Here is a 19,758-nt window from a genome sequence, read left to right on the forward strand (position 1 = left end):
AATTGTTGCTACAATAAAATTGTGGTAATTAAAATCAACCGCTTCTATCTGATATATATATATATATATATATATATATATATATAATATATAATATATATTATATATGTGTGTGTGTGTGTTATTCTTATACTGTTTTATAAACACTAGTAACGCATTAAAACTGGTATTTAGGCGGAAACGACTTTCCACGGTAACTTGTGCTTGTATCTGGTCAATCTGTGGAGGTTGTATATTGCGTCATATTTACGCGACGCTTTGAACGAGCAGCGCTAGTAACGCGAAAGGGCTTTGTATAGAATTTTGAACCAGGATTTTCAAGTTACTTTAAGAGTTTATTTAACTCTCGGAAGATGGGTCCAGTTGAGGTAAGTGATACGATCAGGATCTTATTCAGTTTACTGAATAGGAATCGAGCATAATTTTCAGCCTAACGTTACAGCTTAACTTGCATCGATTCGTACCCGTTTTCACATACATTCTTAAATGACGACAAATATATTCATGCAGCTCTACTTTTATAAAATATTGTCAACAGTGTTCGTGACATATTTATCTCTCTCCAGCTCCTGCATATGTCCGTGTTCTCGCAGAGTTTCTCTCCCTGCGGTCGTTTCCTTGCAGCGGGTAATAACTATGGAGAGATCGCAGTGTTCAGGTGAGAGTGAGAAAACAGGTTAAACATGCGTAGGACAGCGGGTTAAGTGTCATTTGTTAATATGTTCCCTAATGTTTGTTGAAGTACGCTTGTGACCTTCTTATTTTGTAAACATTGAAGTCTTCCTTTAGTTAACAGTTGTTCTTACAGTCTTTCGGCTGCACTGAGTCCAGATGCCTCAGAGGGGAGTCAGAAGCCCATCCTTAACTTCACTGGTTAGACTTCATTTTTAAGAGCTCTTTCCCCCCTCTTTACTACATGTGTCCTAGATTATTGAAATTACAACCATTACCTAAGATTACGTGATCATGTATCCAATTTTGCAACATTGACAAGTAAAATGTCTTTTTAATTGTTTCAGCTCATGATGGTCCAGTGTTCTCTTTACTCTCCACGGACACTCATCTCCTGAGTGCTGGAAACGGAGAGATCAGTGCCTGGAGTTGGGCAGAGCTCATCAAAAAAGTAAGAGTCAGTAAATGTTCATGGATTTTTATTGGGTTGGGGGAAAAAATGAATTTTTGTTGTTGTTGCTGATACCAAATATAGTCAGAGCACTATATATAAAACTGTCATTTTTTTGTCTTGTACATACACTGTAAAAACAGTAATATTTGAAGAAAATAACTTTTTATTTTCCCATTTTTTTGTGTGTTTTCTCAGAGCACCAAAGCTGCATGGACAAGGAAACCCAATTATGAGTGAGAGACTGTCAATGATTATCATTCTGATTCGCATAAACACTATCATAAACCTTATCCTGTGGACGATTTACTACTGTTCCCTCGACTTACTAAACCATCCACACAATTTATTAATTTGTTCCCTCGATTAATACGTTGTGCGCACTATTTCGTTTACTAAGTTTTTTTTGCATGTCATGAGCAGGGCTCCTTACTTTTTAAAACCTGAAATTGCTGTTTGTTGCAGAATTATATTTTTTTTGTGGGTTGTGTGTTAACAACCAGCTACAATGTTAACAATATTATCAACATCAGCATGGCTTGAATACATGTATTTAGCGTTTATTAGCATTACCTGTAGATTTTAATTTCTGTACAGTCTAATCTTTTGCTTTTGACTACCGGTGAATCTCCAGTTTTCATTGATTGTCATTTGGATGCCTTAATGTATACAGATGTGAAATAATGAAAGCTTGAATTTCCTGTGGAAAGCTACCAGTACCACTCAAATATTACACATTATTACAAGCTTACCATTGTGAATCAGCCTAAGTAGATAGTTTTGAACACTGGATGGTAATGTATTTGCTCAAATTTGATAAAGTTATGGACTGCAGCTTTAATATAAAAAAACTACTGTTCATTGTTAGATCATGTTAGCTCAGGTCCAGTAAATAATATTACAAATATTTTATGTATATATTAAAGGTGGGGTAAGTGCTATTTGGTAACCGTTGTTGGTATTTCAAATCATCAAAACAAACACGCCCCTACCCCCAAAAGGGTCTCACCCCTATTTTGATAGCGCCGCCCCACACATACGATCAAACTGTTCTCATGAACAAACTCTATAGATCACAAGCACGACAGTCCAGCTAACGACATATTACAATTATGACTGGATAAGGGTTATATAGATCATGAAAAGAGTAAACAAACATATATTAGGAGAAGTATAGTATCGCCAACAAAAGGCCAACAAACTTATTTGATAAAAGCAACTAAAAAAATCTAGACAGGTTCTTAGAAAATGCTTCATAAAATTCATAGTTTTGGACATAACAGCCTCAGATTTTAAATGAAGCATGACCACACTTGTGCCTTCAATTTAGTTGTAGTTATTATAAGTTGTTATACTACATTCACATAATATTTTTATACATGAAGAAAAATATTTTAAAAATATTTACATTTTTATTATTATTATTATGTTTTAGCCAATATATCTCTATATTAATAACTGTCTGAGTAATGCTGAGTATTCAGCTATAAACTCTCAAGTGTTGGCTTTCTAAATATATATTGGTTATGTGTATATTTAGAAAAACGTATGAGCAGCTCTCTTTTTTTTCTATCAGTATGTTCTAAATGCTCCATTTGCCAAATCGGGGGGAGGGGGTGGGGGTGGTAACAGGCAAGGTGTTAAAATATTTTTAATTTTAACTAATGTAGTTAAAGGAAGTGTATGTAAGATTGTGGCCAAAACCGGTACTGCAATCACTTTCAAATTACTGTGGAGCGGTGTATCCCGTCTCCCCCTCCCCCCTAACTCAAGGTTGCCAGATAGGCTGCAGGATCCAGCAGGAACGTTTGTAGATCTGCAGCTGTGGTAACTAGAGCAGATCTGGCAACCCGGATGCAGAGACACTACTGACTTTGTGATTGGTAGATAGGTGAAGGGTGGAGCTTCAGGCCAAAACACAACATGTCAACATCAACATCAGTTGAGGGCTGCAACAACAACTTTTAAATGACAATATCCTGGCCGGACTACTGTTGTCAGTGATATAAGTATTTGAAATGAACATGATTTCTTAATGTCAAGTGACATATCGGGGGCATTTTATGATTTATTGAAATATATTTCTTGCATACAGTTCCTTTAACTAATGGTAACAAATTTGATATGACATACACTCCAGACAGTGACTGCTAGTTTTTTTATGACTTTAAATATTATTTGAATGTCCCCTCAAATATTTTGGCAATGTTTCATTCTAAACAGGACTAGTCTTGAAATACCAGAGATCAATGCAATGATCATCAACCCAAAGGTTTGTACTTTAACTATTTTTGTTTTTTCCCCTAATACATGCTTTTCCTTATGTATTCATATTTTGTATTTAAAATTAATTGATGTGTGTATTTGACAAAACATTCCTTTATATCACTACCACCTTGACGGCCGTTTCACACCGCAAGCGTAAGCGGCGCGTTTCGGCTGCGAGCCTATTTTTGCTGCGCTGCTGACGCTCCTGACGCTCCTGACGCTCAATTAAAGTGAAAGCACACTTTTAAACACAAGAAGCACATGGGGTGTATTTTAACAATAACTGGAGTATGTAATTAAAGAAAACGAAGAATAAAAATCATCTGTAGAAGATTTACCCATTTAAACTTGTTTTAATTATTCAGTTTGGGTGAAAGTATTATAAAAAGTAAAGTAAACTAGCCCGAAAATATAATAATTTATTTTAGTTTAGTATTAAGTATTTAATACTCAGACAGGTATAGGCTCTATCATTGTGGGAGCCGCTGCTGTGACACTGCACCAACGCTTCCAGTGTGAATACTCTAGCGCGTCTGCAGCTGCAGTCACGGTGTAGTTACGCTGAAGTGCTGCTCACGCGCTGCTCACGCTTGCTGTGTGAAACAGGCGTTATTTCCATAAAGTTCATTATATATATATTTATGTATGCCTATGCATCTCAGATGTTTTTTTTTTTTTTTCCACAGGACAACAGCTTGATAGTTGGAGGAGGCGACAATAACATTCACCTCATGGACATGGAGACAGGCATTTTTAAGGTCAGTTAGATTACAATATTTGATGACCCCCCTGACACAGGCTATAATTTTTCCTCTTCTAACAAAAAAAAATTATTAAATGAATATCTAACAACTTTTTGAATGATATGACAAGTTCTCCAAATTCACATAATTGTTGAGATTTTTTGTAAAACTTGATACTGACAAAAACCTTTGTATGTTTATTAATTTTCAAAGGATGGAAGTCTGGGTGAGTCAGGAAAAATAAAATAAAACAAACAAACAAACACAAAGTTGTAAAATATTTTACAAACGTTTTTGGTCCATTAACAGTGTCTTTGTTTTTTAGGGGACAGTTGCAACACTGAAAATTGTCACTATTTTGTGCTGCTGTTGTTTACTGTACTGATTTTTAATTGTTAAATTATTTTAATATAATATAATTTATTTTGAACAATTTAAGGTCGTCTTGTGGCCCCCTTTGAAGTTTATTGAGTGGATTGCATGTTTAGATTTTTTAAATAAATAAATGACTACACAGTAGGATGGAAAGTTTATTTTCCTTCCCGTTGTGGTGTTTGTTCTGCAGTCTGTACTGAAGGGTCACACTGACTACATCCACTGCCTGTGCTTTAAAGAAAGGGAAGGGGAGATACTCTCTGGTGGAGAGGATGGTGCCGTGAGGATATGGGGTTAGTGAATGACAGCACTGGTTCTATATCCCTTACTCTTCTTTGGAGCAATTGAAACGGAGGAATAGAGAAACATTGTGTAACAAGTGTATTCTTCCTCCCCCAGACTCACGGACAAATCGGCCAGTTCACTGTATTGAAGTTTTCAAATATGAGGTAAGACACTCTTATAAAGTACAAAGGTGAAACAATGCATTCACAGCACTGAAATCTTACTATCTCTTGCTCTCATGTTTGTTCTGGAATGGTGGCTCAGGAATGTGCACGCCCCCAGTTTGGCAAGTGGATTAGCTGTCTTGCTACAGACTCTGATTGGATGGTAAGTTGGATTTGTGATTGGTTGGCAGGGACAGTAAAACTATTGTCTTTGTTTGTTTGTTTGTCTTGTTTATCTCATGTCCAGCTTATGTGTAGACATGCTTGTTTTTACATACCTCGGTTATTATCTGCATGGTGTACTGCTCTTGTGGAATGCCCCTTAATGTATGGTATAATGCCCCTATTGTTATGAAATGTTATCTATTTCCTCTTAGCTCTGTGGTGGAGGCCCATCTCTCTCTTTATGGCACCTCCGATCCATGTCCCCCACCTCTGTCTTCCCTTTGCCTGGATGTCAAAGAGAAGCTGTCTTTTACCAGGACCTGGTGAGAAGGGCTAATTTTTAATTGTGTGATTTTAAAACAATATAACAATAAATCACTGTCCAATAATATATATATATATATATATATATATATATATATATATATATATATATATATATATATATATATATATATAAATTGTGTGTGTATTTATTTACAAATTATTGAAGTATTGGACAGCTATATATTTTTAAATAATATATTATGTTGGGGTTGTGTTTAGATCATGTCAGTAGGTGAGGGTCCATATGTGTCCCACTGTTTACATGGAGGTACAGTGAAAGCTCAGATTCCCTGCTCTCCTTCATCCCTCAACACACTGGCTCTCAATCTCAAAAACACTGAACATAGGGTAGGTGCACCTTTTATTCACATCACCAGACGTATCCATTTGAACAGGTGCTATAAATTACTATTTTTTCCCTTAATGGCTATGTGTGTGAAAGTGAAGATTAGTGAATGGAATTATTGTAACCTTTAACCAATTTTCATCATCATTGCAGGTTATGACAGTAGGGGGCAGCAGTCACCAAATTGATGTGTTCACCAACTTCAGTTACAGAGCCTTTTCTCTGTCATTCTGATCACTCACCAACACTTGAAGTTTGTGAAAAATCCTTTTTTTCAAAAAACAATTTTTGTTTTATTTTATATATAATAAACTAACTTGGTTATTGTTCACTGTCTTTAAAAGTGTGTTTTTAGCCTTTTATTTACATTTAAATAATGCATGGTACCTTGAAAGGTGCACTATTTTTTTTACTACATTAGTGTAAAAACACAAAGTTTAGTATACACATGTACAGTACTGAGCGAATGCGTTGGAACATTACGGATTTAAGCCAATTATTTATAATCTGTTGCTCTAGTGTGTCAGTAGGAAATATCAGTTTACATTTCCAAACATTCTTTTTGCCATTAATTGTAATAATCCAGTGAGCTTTTTGTATGCACAAACAATCTGACAACAACTGGTGATCAACACAGAGATCTGATCTCACCATCATCAAGTCCATTTGGGAGTACATAAAGAAACTTAAAAAAAACTGAGATTGCAGCAGAACAGGTGCTTAATAAAATCTACTTGCAAGTTGCAAAGCTACCTGAAAAAAACCTCTGCAAGTGTACCTTGACAAATGCTGTTTTAAACGTAAAGGGTGGTAACACCAAATCATAAAATTTAACTGATAAATACAAATCTAATTATGAACCATTTTACCGAATGGGTGACATTTGTTTGTTGTAAAGTTCAAAATTAAACTTTTTATTTTTCCAACATTGAATCCTATACTAGACATATTTAACTCTTCAAAAGGTGTATTGGTCAATCTCAGGTAACTTTATACGTTTTTTACAAGGTTTCAAAGCAGAGGATGGATGCATGTTTTCTCAGTCCTGTTAAAACCCACATGCTATTTAAAAAGCATTTCAAGTGTTCAAATAGTATACGTAATAGAATGCATATTTGGCATGCTGTCCAAAGAGATGGCTCTGAGTTCAGTATTTTGCCTGAACCCAGTGTACTCCCCCTGTATATGGTTAGAAAAGTAACCAGGTGAGTGTGAGGAAGATGGGATGGTGAAGGAATGCTGAAAAACTGTAAATGAACATCGGTGAGTTGACTGGGTATTTATATAGTCATTCACTTGAGCTGATTGATGGACATGTTGACTGCTGACAGCTGGTTAGAAGGACATGATGATTTGGATAGATCATTTGAACTCATTTCTCTTGAACTTTGTTAATAAAACATCATTTTTTAAAACCATGTCAATTCAATCCTTTGTTTTCCATTCAAGAAAGTGTAGATTAACAATAATAATTATTGTCCAAGACATTTTGATTAATAGGCTTAATAAAAAGTATTGTAGAGTTAATTTCCATGCAAATTAATACATACAATGTCCTGGGGACTGAAATGTTACCCATTCGGTAGATGACATTATTTTTTGAAAGCATCCTTTACAAGTGCCTAAAACCATTCACAGTTCTAGCAGGTAGGTTAAAAGTGTTTTGGAGACTGCTCTTCTTGATTTAGCCTGTGATGTAGCACATGAACACCACCACGTAGTCGTGCGAATACCAGTGGGAAGTTCTGGATTTTCTTTAAGCCCCTATCTGTTGAGTGATCTGTCAGTGAAAAACATTGTGGATGCAACATTTAGTTGAATAACCTTATTAACAGGCTTTGTCATTTAGGCCTACAAGAAACTATATAACCTATGAAATGAATATAACAGGCTTTGTCATTTACAACAAACTAAGCTATATAACAATTATAACCTCGTAAAATACCAACATCCTAGGAGGACATGAACGTTTCTTCTTTCTCTTTTCTCAATCAGCTGGTCACGTGTTCAAAATGGCAGCCCTCATGAGGCCACCCGCTCAGTGCAAAATAAAACAGCTTTTATTAGGCTACAGCTGGAGTTTTTATTTCATGTTTGTGCAAACCATTTAAACACGTTTCTCAAAAGAACTATTAATTTCTTTTTAAAACTTTTAGACATTTGATGGTCATTTACGCTACATGTCTCTCCCCGCATTGGCTTGCCTACACAGACAGCATTTTCAAATACGAATAGACCTATAATGGTGGCCAATAATCCTCCTTCTGTAGGCAAGCTTGGTTCTAAATCAGTTGAAGTGTGTGGCTGGAATGTCATCAGTTTGTCTGTTGCAACAGAATAGCGATGGCAATCTCAGCAACAGGAGTGGCATGAGGAGGAGGAGGAGACAGAGAAACACATGATGAGGATGAGAGTGACTCAACATTCAGGTGCGGCGCCCTCAGATGGGCGGATCTGATCTCTGCGGCCGCTGGGACACTGTCCGAACTTCCCCTGACACTGGATTCCCGGGTCCCGGTGCTGCCTGCAAGGACTGAGCCGACACTAACCGACCACCATAGCCAAGTCGTGTGCCATGTCTTCTTCCGTGTTTTTTCCAGCGTGCTCGGAATTATTGGTTTAAAGTGTTTTCGGTGAGCTTTTCTTTAGTTCTGAGTTTGATCTTATTATCTTGGAGCATCTGCGGCTAGTTAAGTAGCTAGCCTAGCTGCATTTCAAAACAACTTGAGTAGATTACAGTCGAGGAGTAGCCGAGTTGTGTAACGTAACTTGACACAAGTTTTACCTAGTGGTTAAATGAGACGGAACTTAAGAAGCAGATCAAAGCAAGAGGTCGACTTGAGGTTTGGTATGAGTTCATGTTTTTACAGGTGTGTCTGTTTGTGTTTGGTCGACCCTTGATTCTGAGTTCCTAAAGGATATTGCGCCTGGCCGCTTGATTTTCTAGTAATTCTGAGTCGGTTTATGCTTCCCGTATACAGATTACTAGAAGAAAGTGAATATGCCTCTAAATCTACAACGGATCCCCCCCCTTTCTTGTGATTTTCCCGTGAATTGACTGTTTATTCAAGTTAGAATGTTTTTTGAGCACCACATACTTTCACTTTGACGTTTGCCAGTGGCACCGACAAATATTTTCCAGTTTTCTGATAAGCGGACCTAGGTTTAGGTGTGTCAGTTTCACTTCTCTTCCACATTTTCGTGTTAAAATGATGTGTGCGTAAAGGACGTCAATGTTTAACATACTGTCTTTATTTTTGACCAAAAATGTGTTATGAGAAGCCTTTGCTGTGCCCTCGTCGCAACGACTCAGGAAAAACACGTCCCTTCCTGTTTTCATGGAACATTTGAGCATTTTAATGAGTCTTTAGCTTTGTCTTGACTCAGCAGTTAGTTTTATGTGGGCTTTTAATCATTCTGCCTATTGTTTTGGTTTCAATTGTAAGGAGCAAGGTGTGTGTGTGTGTGTGTGTGTGTGTGTAGTCTGTACACGTATATGGTGCATGTGGTTTCAAGGGTGTCATTTGTCTGTCACAGTGGGAGAAGTTAAATTTAGTGCCACAGCTGCTGCAAAAGGGGGTGTATGTCTAAATTTGAACAAGATCCATAAGTAATACCTGTCTCTTTCTCCTTTTTTTCTTAGGTTAGGACTTAAAGGGGACCGACTGGGACTTATCTCACTTTTGGCTTAAACCTACATTGCTGCAGTGTGTTGGAGTAACAGTGATCTTTGAAAACAAGGGAAGCTACCAGCCCCTGCATGCATTGGTTAAACAGGCGGAATGTAATTGTTGTGACCGAGATGCCATCTACATATTTGTGAAATCAAGATTTGGAGACAAAACAACTTCCCCGTGTTTTCCTCGTTTAATTTGGTTGCTGACACACTCATAACTCGGCATTATGAGCGCCATCAGCGATTAAAGTACTGCTCACTTTGTAATCTGAGTCATTTGATACTTAACCACAACAATGTGGTAATGTGTTTGCACTTGAAGGCGAGGTGACGAAAAGTAAATTTCACGTAGATTTTAAGCAATGGAAATATTACTTGAGTGTTTTAAGATGAACTAAGAATATTGCCTGGAGAGTTTAAATGTGTTGCGGGCAATGCAAAATTACTTGTTCATAAATGGGAATGCACTGAAATCAAACTCATGCATCATTTCACGCTTGAATTTTGAGGAAAACTGGAAAGACGACCACATGATGCTTGCAGTATTTCACCCAAAATTCTAAACCTCCTGACACTTTAAGACACGGGAAAAGTGATATAAAGGAGTTGAAAGCTGTTAAAATTGTTTCATGAGGACACATTTTGAACAGAAGAATGGCGGGAAAAGACTACCATCACCTCTTCAAGCTGCTCATCATTGGTGACTCCAGTCAGTATTTTTGTGTTTTTATACACTTACTAACAAACTGTTTTTGTTCCAGCTTTTCTATCTGGATCTTTAATAGAGAACCCAAGCAGATCCCCAAGAGGGTATTACCAATATTTGTCATAAAATAAGTGTTAAAGCTCAATTATTTCTGTAGCACCCTGCCCATTACTAAGAATGCTTGAGGCTTTCTCAATTTACTGGAACTTTGTTGTGCAACTTCACAATTTAACTGGAAAATGTAAAGCTGAAATGAAACTACTATGTGTATGTGTATGTAACAGTCCTCATCCCTACATGACATTAGTCATTTAAACAGTTCATGAGTGTGCCCTTGGGTGGGATGAGTACTGTGATGAAATGATCAGTGAAACTTTTGGCTACATCGTTTGAGCAGTTTATCTTTTGCTTTCATATTAAATTCACATAAATAAGTTGCATCAGGGATGCATAATTTATGTAAATTTACTATAAAACTTTCTCTGGTCATTCAACATCGCCCTTCATAAAGAAAATCCAGGATTATAATTATATTTTCTTCCATATTGGGACATGCATCCAAGTGTTAGGGAAGCTCGTTTCCACCACAGAATAAAAAAGGTAATTTACTTTATCTCACAATTCATTCTTTTTTTATATCAGAATTGCTTGATATAAAGTAGCAATTGTGAGTTATAATGTCAGAATTGCAAGTTATATTAAGTCCAATATTTTTTTTCTTCTCTGAATTGTGATATAAACTTGTAATGCTAAGTAAAAATGTCTTTCTATCAAACAATTCTGAATTTATAACTCGCAATTGCAACTTTATACCACACAAGATTTTTTTTATTCCATGGCCGAAACAAGCTTCCATAAAGTTTATCAATCAAAAAGACAATGTAAGGCAGGGACTTTCAATTCATCAGGATTTTGAGAGTCCGGCATACGTCCCCAGGGAGATGTATTTGTTTCACCCCAAGATGTAGTTCTAACATTTTTAATAAACATTGTGCGGCCAAAAAAATTAAAATAAAATGAAACTTATACTTAGATAAGCTGTTCACAATAAATAATATGCAATAACATGCATTTAAAAATAGAGTTTTTACTTTAACAAGCATGTTTATGCATCCAATTTTAGATCATAGAACTCTGTTTGCAGATGTGTTATCTTGAGTATCTACTCTGTGATGCAATCTCGAATCAAGAGTTCATAATGTTTGTAATTGAACTGTGGTAGTAACCACAACTGCCTCGTTTAGTCAGTTGTGGCCACTGACACGCTGTAACTGTTTGGCTGTGTAAAGTAGCATTTGTCTCCGTAAAGATATGAATAGGCTCAGGAACACCAGTTGACCCTTTGAATATAGTGACCTTTGTCACAAAGGGACATCTTAAGTTGGATGGTGCAGGTGGACAATTTGAGATATTTTTGTTAGTGCTGTATTTACACTATGCCATTGCACTTTTTTATGGAGAGGACATTTTTTCATATATTCCTTTTAATATTTCATTTTACTGTTAATGTATATTATATCTATTACTACAGTCTTGCTTTATAAAGGAACATTCTGTCATGTTAAATAAACATATGCACTGAGGTATTACAGATGAACATTTAACAGATGCTACTCTGATTTGTTGCAGATGTTGGGAAAAGCAGTTTGCTCCTACGATTCGCAGACAACTCATTCTCTGGTGAGTATGCTTGGCACAGAACGCATGTCTGTGAGAAAGACGGAGAATATAAATATATGATCTGATTGACTGTGTTCTCTTGTCCAAGACAAAGTGATAGTGCGTGTTTGCTGAACAGCATGATTTTATATGTAACCTCTTGAACACTCACGCCCCTCACAGGAAGTTACATAACCACTATTGGAGTTGACTTCAAGATCCGCACAGTAGATATTGATGGAGAAAGAGTAAAACTCCAGATCTGGGACACTGCAGGGCAAGAAAGGTTCAGAACCATCACCTCGACGTAAGCTTTGCTTTAGTCAAACCATAAAGATATGATCTGTTTGACCATCCTTATGCTCTCTTTTGGTGTCCCCCTCACATGTTTGCTGTGTTTTTCCTCTAGGTATTACAGAAACACCCATGGTGTCATCATTGTGTACGATGTCACAAACCCTGAATCATTTGTCAACGTGAAAAGATGGTTAAATGAAATCTCTCAGAACTGTGACAATGTCTGCAAAATTTTAGGTTTGTTTATACACACGTTTTATTAACTTAATTTACTTTCCTATTATGCATTGTGATATGAAAAGTTATGGCTTGGTTATATATTCTACATTTGTTGTATGCCAACTTTTAATATTCCTTTTCACTATGATCCCTAACAGTGGGAAACAAGAATGACGATCCTTCTAAAAGGCTTGTGGAAACCCAAGATGCTCAGCGCTTTGGAGAGTCAGTTGGTGTGCGGTTGTTTGAGACGAGCGCAAAAGAGAATATCAACGTAGAAGAGGTGAGGTTTTTGCGATTCTGTCTTCACAAAATTTGGAATTTAGACTAATTTAAAGGTGCAGTAAGCGATTTATGAGAAACGTTGTTGAAAGTGGATCAGACCAAGCAGCACAACACACCTGAGACGAGAGATTTATGTATTTTATTTCCAGTGTTGGGAGTAATGCATTACAAAAGTAATACATTACAGTAACGTGTTACTTTTTGTTGTAACGCAGTAGTGTAAGGCATTACTAATCAATTTTCAGTAATATTTTACTCGACATTTTTTCAGTAATGCTTGCGTTACCCCCACCCCCCCCAAAATAATACAATAATACGAAAAAGGAAAAGGAAAAAAAGACGCCATACATTAGCGCATGAAAAATGCAAGTTGTTACCTATTTGTGGTCATTCAATAGCCGCGTGTGGTGTCCAGGTTAGTAATTAAATACTAAATGACAGCTTCTGATATATTTTTGTATAGCGATTTACTTCATTTTCCTTCAAATCCATACTTCAATTCATCTCCCTCTTGCTGGTGTACTTTTGGATATTGTGTGATATAGTCCAGTGAAGGCGTAGGCCTATGTGTTTATTGCGGATTTTACAAAAGTGCCGCAGGCATGATTTCAGTCTCTGTGCTCGCGCTGGCCAGTGGAAAAGTGGCTAAAGAAGGTTTAAAGGCTCTGTCGTTTCAAAGAAAAGCACAACGACAAGCGCGTCGAAGAATGGACGAGAGACAAGGTGCGCGCTGCTAAGCCAAACTATAGGCCTAATGCCTATAAACAACACTTGGGTGAAGATGACAGAATAAGACGACTGCACACCGTCGTTTAGATTTTTTATAGTAATAAAGAAATTTAGTTCAGTTAGAGAACAGACCGTTCAAATAAAAATGGAAGGTGTCTGCTGCATGATCCGAACGCGTGATCTTGAGCTGAGATGATCGCGGAAGATTTGGTTTCAAATTGCAATGTAAAAGCGCCTATTAAAGGGGGGTTGTCATTGTGTTGTGTATTTCATTAAGAATAACAGACTAACTCTAAACCAAAACTCAAATCTGCTTGGCCGCACAGAGCGCGCATTTACTAACGAGCTGTCATTCACTCTGTGCGCGCACTGGCGCGTTTTCAGTTCATATGGAAGCTTAACCTTGATAGGAATTCATTGAAAGCACTCGCTTTGCATCTGCTCCCGTTATTAATGCCCAAGCGGCGGTGCGAATGTTCCTTTCGGTTAAATAGAATAGTGATTTAAAAGCCCAGATACCGGTGATGTCATCACACTTTGATTAACTGGTGGGAAAATGTCCCCACCATCTCATCCCTACTGTACATTCGCGAGATGGATGCGCATTGCTTAGTTTATCAGAGATAAGGACAAGAACGTAGGCTAGTCAAATGTAGGCTAGTCAACCTTATCGGTTAATACTTGGTTAACCATAGTGTGCGTCAGGGTTATTATTTTTAGTTTATTAATTTGACGACCGCTATCTCCGTAGTGAACGCGCCTATAGAGAGAAATGCACATCATGGATTACATAATCAGAGAGTAGCCTATTTCTTTTCGTTTTAAATAGTTAAAAGACATTTCAAGCTTTCTTAAGATATATTTCATGTCTGTGAGGCCTACGCTGAGTTTCGTTAAATTAGGATGAGATGCGCTCCAGCTCACGAGCAATGCAAGTGGCCGCGAGGGCGCCTGCATGATTAGGGCATGTAGTAAAATATGCAGCCGAGAATGATTCACACAGCGTTTGACTCGCGCGGCTGAGCCTTTCCCGGCAGAGAGTTCAAGCATCTGTGGACTCGTTCCTTCAGCTCTAGCCATCTTGCTTTCAGTCCGCGATTAGCTTTTTTTGTTTTCTTCATTACAGTTAAAGTAACCTCTGCATTTCGCTTGTCCCTCACAAGTTTCTCACTTCAAACTTTCTTTCTTCTGATCCGTTATGCACAGCGCGCTCCCTCTCTGCTTCTGCCCTAATGCGACTTATGTTATTTTCCTCTTCATGACGCATATTTTGACTGATGCGACTTATACTCCGGAGCGACTTATAGCCTGAAAAATGCGGTAAGCACTGCATTGCAATACTTTCATTTTGCACCGTCACTCTCAATTTTAAAGTGCTCCCACGCTTGTACTTTTCTTTGCCCGCTTCATGTTAGAAAGCTGGTCATGACTTCTTCTTGTGGATATTACAAATGTCTGGGAGCTCTCTGGCAGTTCACGTCTAAAAGCACGTCATTGACGCCACTTAACCGAGCAAAATGTTTCACTCGGTTACGCAATTTTTAACGGTTAATCGGTTAACCATGGACACCCCTAATTTCGAAAGAGAAGACAATGCTGAATAAAGTCGTATTTTTTGTTATTTTTGGACCAAAATGTATTGTCGACGCTTCAAAAGAGTCTAAATAACTAACTGATGTCCCATATGGACTACTTTGATGATGTTTTTATTACCTTCTGGACGTGGGCAGCAAGTGGGCATACACTTACATTCAAATGACAGAAAGCCCTCGGACTAAATCTAAAATATCTTAAACTGTGTTCCGAGGATGAACAGAGGTCTTAAGGGTGTGGAACGACATTAGGGTGAGTCATTAATGAGAGAAATTTCATTTTTTAGTAAACTAACCCTTTAAAGGTGCCCTAGAATGAAAAATGTTATTAACCTTGTAAAAGAGAAATAATAAGAGTTCAGTATAGGGATGCTCATTTCGCTTAATTTTCACGACCGACAACCAATGCTCATTAATCGATTATTAACCGTTAACTGGTAAGATTATCATATTGAATTGGCATTACATAAAAATACAATTGACGAGTGTCTGTGACCCGTTAAAAATACTTTTTTCACGTGTTTATTTTTTGTGCAAACAGCAGAATAAAGAACAGCTCAAGCCTGAAGCCTATGGGACCCGTGCTTCTAACCTTTTTAGGCTTCTCCTTCATTTTATATTTATTTTATTAATTAAAAGAAACAATGTGCTGCGCTGGTGGAAACAATATGAGACCATGATAGTTTACGCGACTGTCAAGACATGATTCGCACAGGGTTATAGAGTCCAGCAGCAGCGTGCATTTCTTCAGCGCAGCTGCTAGAGTTATGGCCTTTTTACAGCTGGTTCCTTTATTCGTTTTCTCTGACCAGGTATCTATCTGATTGCGAAATGACCAGGACTAAACATAAATGCCGATTTACATTTAATTCCGATTACTCAAACAAACCAATCCAAAAGGTGGTCTGAAAGCATTTCAGACAAAACCGTACAAGTGTAACTGTATCTGGATGTTTAAACCACAAGTGTAAATTTTACTCCTGGCAAATGGTTAAAAAATAAACGTGTGTGAGAGCGTTATGTTGTAGTCAGATAGATATGATGGTGCTACTGCAACACCCGCAACGCCACAAATGAGTAAAGCAAGCCAACGCAATTGGCCGTAAATAAAACTTAAAATGAGTCTCAGATGCTCAAAACCACAAAGATCTTCAATGATCTTACCAGTGCTTAGGTCACTCTCTCATATTGTGGTCTTTGAATTTGAAATGAGCTGCTGAATAAAATGCATCTTGAATCTTTTGCTTTTGTTGCTGTGAACGCCATTAAATATAGGCTATATGCCGGAATTGAAGATCTAATATAAAGGCTATTCATTTTGCAGAGGTGTAAGGTAGAGAAGACAAACTGCATGTTCTTTTTTTATTATTTGTTTAGATTGTTTAGCTCGTTTCGTTTGCCAGCTTCAGGCTATCAGTCTGCCTCAGCTCGTCAAAAATGCCTTTTTACTCTGGAGTTAATATTATAGTAGGCCTAGATTAGTAGCCTAGGCTAAATTAACATTGTGATGCTTGAAGTGTTATATCTATGGATTTTATTATAGGCAAGACAAGTCAAGAGTTGATTTGAGAGGCTAAATTGATTAAACGTGGTTAACTCGCTGTCAGCCGCTGGTCGTCACTATAAAATGAAACAAAATATAACTAGTTTGACATTAAAAACAAAACTGAACTATTTTAATGGTTGCAACAATGTAAGACAAAAAAACACAGGCTCCAGTCAGACTGAGATTTGTGATAAGCTGTCGGACAAAACCACACTACGAAAAGCAATAAACAAGGCTTTAGATGGCACTGATGCGCAGGGAATACAGAGACGCCTCGCTACAGCGGCTAGCATCGGGGAAGCGATGTTCATTTGCTTTCCTATACCAGTCAGGAATTTTGCATGTAACTTCGTCTCCCTTTCTGTCTAAATGGTCCCACACAGTATGCTTCTTTCCCATCGCTTCATTTTGCGACGTCTGTGTTGGCACGTGTGGTTCGTTGCATGTCGAAGCGCCCCGTGAGTAAAAAAAAAAAACTTTAAACTGTTTAACTGAAAATAACTGTTAATATGAGCATCCCTAGTTCAGTACATGGACATCACATACTGTAAATATGTCTCAAACACCATTGCCTCCTACTTCTTATGTAAATCTCACATTAAAAAAAAACACAGAAAAATAAGTGATTCTCAACATACTGCCACTGGAACTGACGGAGCCGAATCATCGAGACCGCAGGTAAACAAGTGACACTCGAGGATAGCGAAACGGCAGCTCTCATGGACACAGATGTCATGTTCCAGGCTGTGCAGGGGACGTGAGGACTTTTCATATGTCAACAGTCATGGTTGAGGTTTTTTATAATCGGATCACAACAATTTAATTCAAAATCGTTCGTTTGTTCGGCCCATTTCAAGTAAGCTTCCTTCAGCGTTCTAAAATGAAGAAAGGGGCAACTATATTCCTGCAAGTAAGTTGTGATTTATCCACTTATTGACTAGCTGTTTAAACCACTTCTGATTAAATTGAAAGTTTCTTAGAGAGACAGCATTGTCTAGATAACGCAAGATGCTAGTACAGTAACAACAGGAAACTCCAAGTACCATACAAATCTAAATAGTGTGTCTAATGACAAAGGTTAAAATTATTTTGTATTACAAAATACAACCGTGGATACGTTGCTTACAGATCGTTCACTCGATCCTTCTAGCAAACGTCACCTTTTCCACCATAAGTTAAAATGACAGTCATTTGACAAGGCTATTCATTTTGTAAAAATATATACATTTATATTTTTGAGAACTGAAGTATGATGTTTTTGCATGCTTGTATTTCAGAGTACATCACAGTCACTGCGTAGCCTACATTGTGACTGGCGTGCATATGGGGTCCAGATTGTAATGTGTTTAGGTAAAACACCGGATAGTAAACGTGTTCTTTTCACAGAAAAGATGGGGGATTTTAAATTACTGAAATCTGGCGACCTTAAGCTCTCTCTCGTGCGCGGATGATCTGAAAACACCAATAAACAAGTAGGCTGCATTTTTTGCAATCTCCATTTGAGATCTGGTTAAAGTGTCATTCAGTCGGTCTGTGTTCTGTCAGGACTCACCAGCCGCTTCGCTGAACAACTGAACTGCTTTGAGGTGCTGAAATAAGCCAATCAGAGCAGAGCTACACATTAATATTCATGACTCTTCCAAATAAGGCAAAAACAGAGCATTACATCCTAGGGACAATTTATAGGGTTGTAAATGGACCTGTAAAACTTTTATCTGGACAATTTCTGCCCTTAAATAAGCCACATACCCTCTATGTAGATATCAGAGAACACAACATATTGTTTCAACTCATTCTAGAGCACCTTTAATGATAAATCACTGAAGTAACCCTTTTTAAGGGTCAGTTTACCCAAAAATAAAAATTCTGTCATTAATTATTTACCATAATGTCTTTCAGCACCCGTAAGATGTCCTTCCATCTTCGGAACCCAAATTAAGATGTTCTTGTTGAAATCCGATGGCTCAGAAAGGCCTTCATTGACACCAGTGTCATTTCCTCTCTCAAGACCCATAAAGGCACTTACATTGTTACAAAGCCCATCTCACAACAGTGGTTCTACAATAATTTTATGAAGCGATGAGAATTAGTTTTTCTGCAAAAAAAACCTAAATAACGTCTTCTATAGTGATGGGCTGACTTCAAAACAAAGTTTCGAAACGTTATGAATCAGCGTATCGATTCATGATTTGGATAGCGTGTCAAACTGCTGAAATCACGTGACATTGGCGATCCAAATCCTGAATCAATACGCTGATTGTTTGAATCTTTATTTCGGCCCATCACTATATAAGTCGTTATTTAGATTTTTTTGCGCACAAAAACTATTCTCGTCGGTCCATATAATTATTGTAGAGCCACTGTAGTGAGATGGGCTTTGTAACGTCTTTGGTGCCTTTTATGGGTCTTGAGAGAGGAAATGACATTGGTGTCAAATGAAAGCCTTTCTGAGCCCACAGATTTCAACAAAAATATCTTAATTTGTGTTCTGAAGATGAACGGGTGTCATCGGGTGTCAGCTTCATTCTGAAGATTTTTGGGTAAACTAACCTTTAAGTTTAATTTTAAGCTAAAATGCTTGAGTAGAATGATTCTTTAATTTCTGTCCACTATAATGTGTTAAATAAAATAAAAGGTATGATATCTATGTCTTATATTCTACTCTCTTCGCAGATGTTCATGGCTTTCACCCACATGGTCCTTCGAGCCAAGAAACAGAGCCAGAGTCGAGCAGAAAGAGAGAGGGAGAGAGAAAAGGACACTGTCCATATTAATTCCCACCGAGATAGAGAGAGGAGGAAGAAAGGAAAGAAATGCTGTTAGAGCAAAGGTGTTGGAACAAATGGAAAGAAGGACAAATCAAACACCTTTGAAACTTCATTCCTTTGCATCAATTTAACAGATTAGAAATGTGACTTTATGTTAACACTGCGCTCAGATAAAGCCAAGAGGAATAAATTCACTATAATGTGCCGAACATCAGCGTTTGTTTACATGTTTATCAATGTAATGTTTTTTTGTTTTTGCTTTTTACAAAAGGGGAATTGACTGGCATGTTTTTACACTGGTATCAAAAGCCTGGTCTAGGAAAGACACTATACACAAACTGTCTAATGTGTTTCACTATTATTAGTGAAAGATGTTTTGTGTTGGATTAAAATTGACCTGGTATATGTCATTAATGTATGCAAATAATTAATTAGCAATAAAATATGATTTTAAAAATCACAAATGTGTCAATTTCTAACATTTG

General features: G+C 37.4%; 2 protein-coding genes across 3 annotated transcripts; both read left to right on the forward strand.

The window, feature by feature from the left end:
• Window positions 1-219: 219 nt before the first annotated feature.
• Window positions 220-6,125, forward strand: thoc6 (THO complex 6). Its single transcript, XM_067416984.1, has 13 exons — window positions 220-368; window positions 567-658; window positions 809-873; window positions 1,020-1,123; window positions 1,322-1,359; window positions 3,347-3,395; window positions 4,078-4,149; window positions 4,700-4,802; window positions 4,909-4,958; window positions 5,059-5,121; window positions 5,336-5,446; window positions 5,670-5,798; window positions 5,950-6,125. The coding sequence occupies exons 1-13, from the start codon at window positions 354-356 to the stop codon at window positions 6,028-6,030; spliced, it is 972 nt and encodes a 323-aa protein (XP_067273085.1). The 5' UTR covers window positions 220-353; the 3' UTR covers window positions 6,031-6,125.
• A 2,033-nt stretch (window positions 6,126-8,158) lies between these two features.
• Window positions 8,159-19,737, forward strand: si:dkey-16l2.16 (ras-related protein Rab-35). 2 transcript variants are annotated; one of them, XM_067417136.1, is made up of 7 exons: window positions 8,159-8,429; window positions 9,440-10,181; window positions 11,808-11,858; window positions 12,021-12,144; window positions 12,247-12,371; window positions 12,512-12,636; window positions 19,179-19,737. In XM_067417136.1, exons 2-7 carry the CDS (start codon window positions 10,127-10,129, stop codon window positions 19,326-19,328), a joined length of 630 nt encoding a protein of 209 aa, XP_067273237.1. In that variant the 5' UTR covers window positions 8,159-8,429; window positions 9,440-10,126; the 3' UTR covers window positions 19,329-19,737. The 2 variants fall into 2 exon arrangements, with proteins under 2 accessions (XP_067273237.1, XP_067273247.1); XM_067417146.1 differs by lacking the exon at window positions 8,159-8,429 and adding an exon at window positions 8,507-8,644.
• Window positions 19,738-19,758: the final 21 nt, after the last annotated feature.

Source organism: Pseudorasbora parva, chromosome 2, assembly GCF_024679245.1.
Source record: "Pseudorasbora parva isolate DD20220531a chromosome 2, ASM2467924v1, whole genome shotgun sequence".
Lineage (NCBI taxonomy): Eukaryota > Metazoa > Chordata > Actinopteri > Cypriniformes > Gobionidae > Pseudorasbora > Pseudorasbora parva.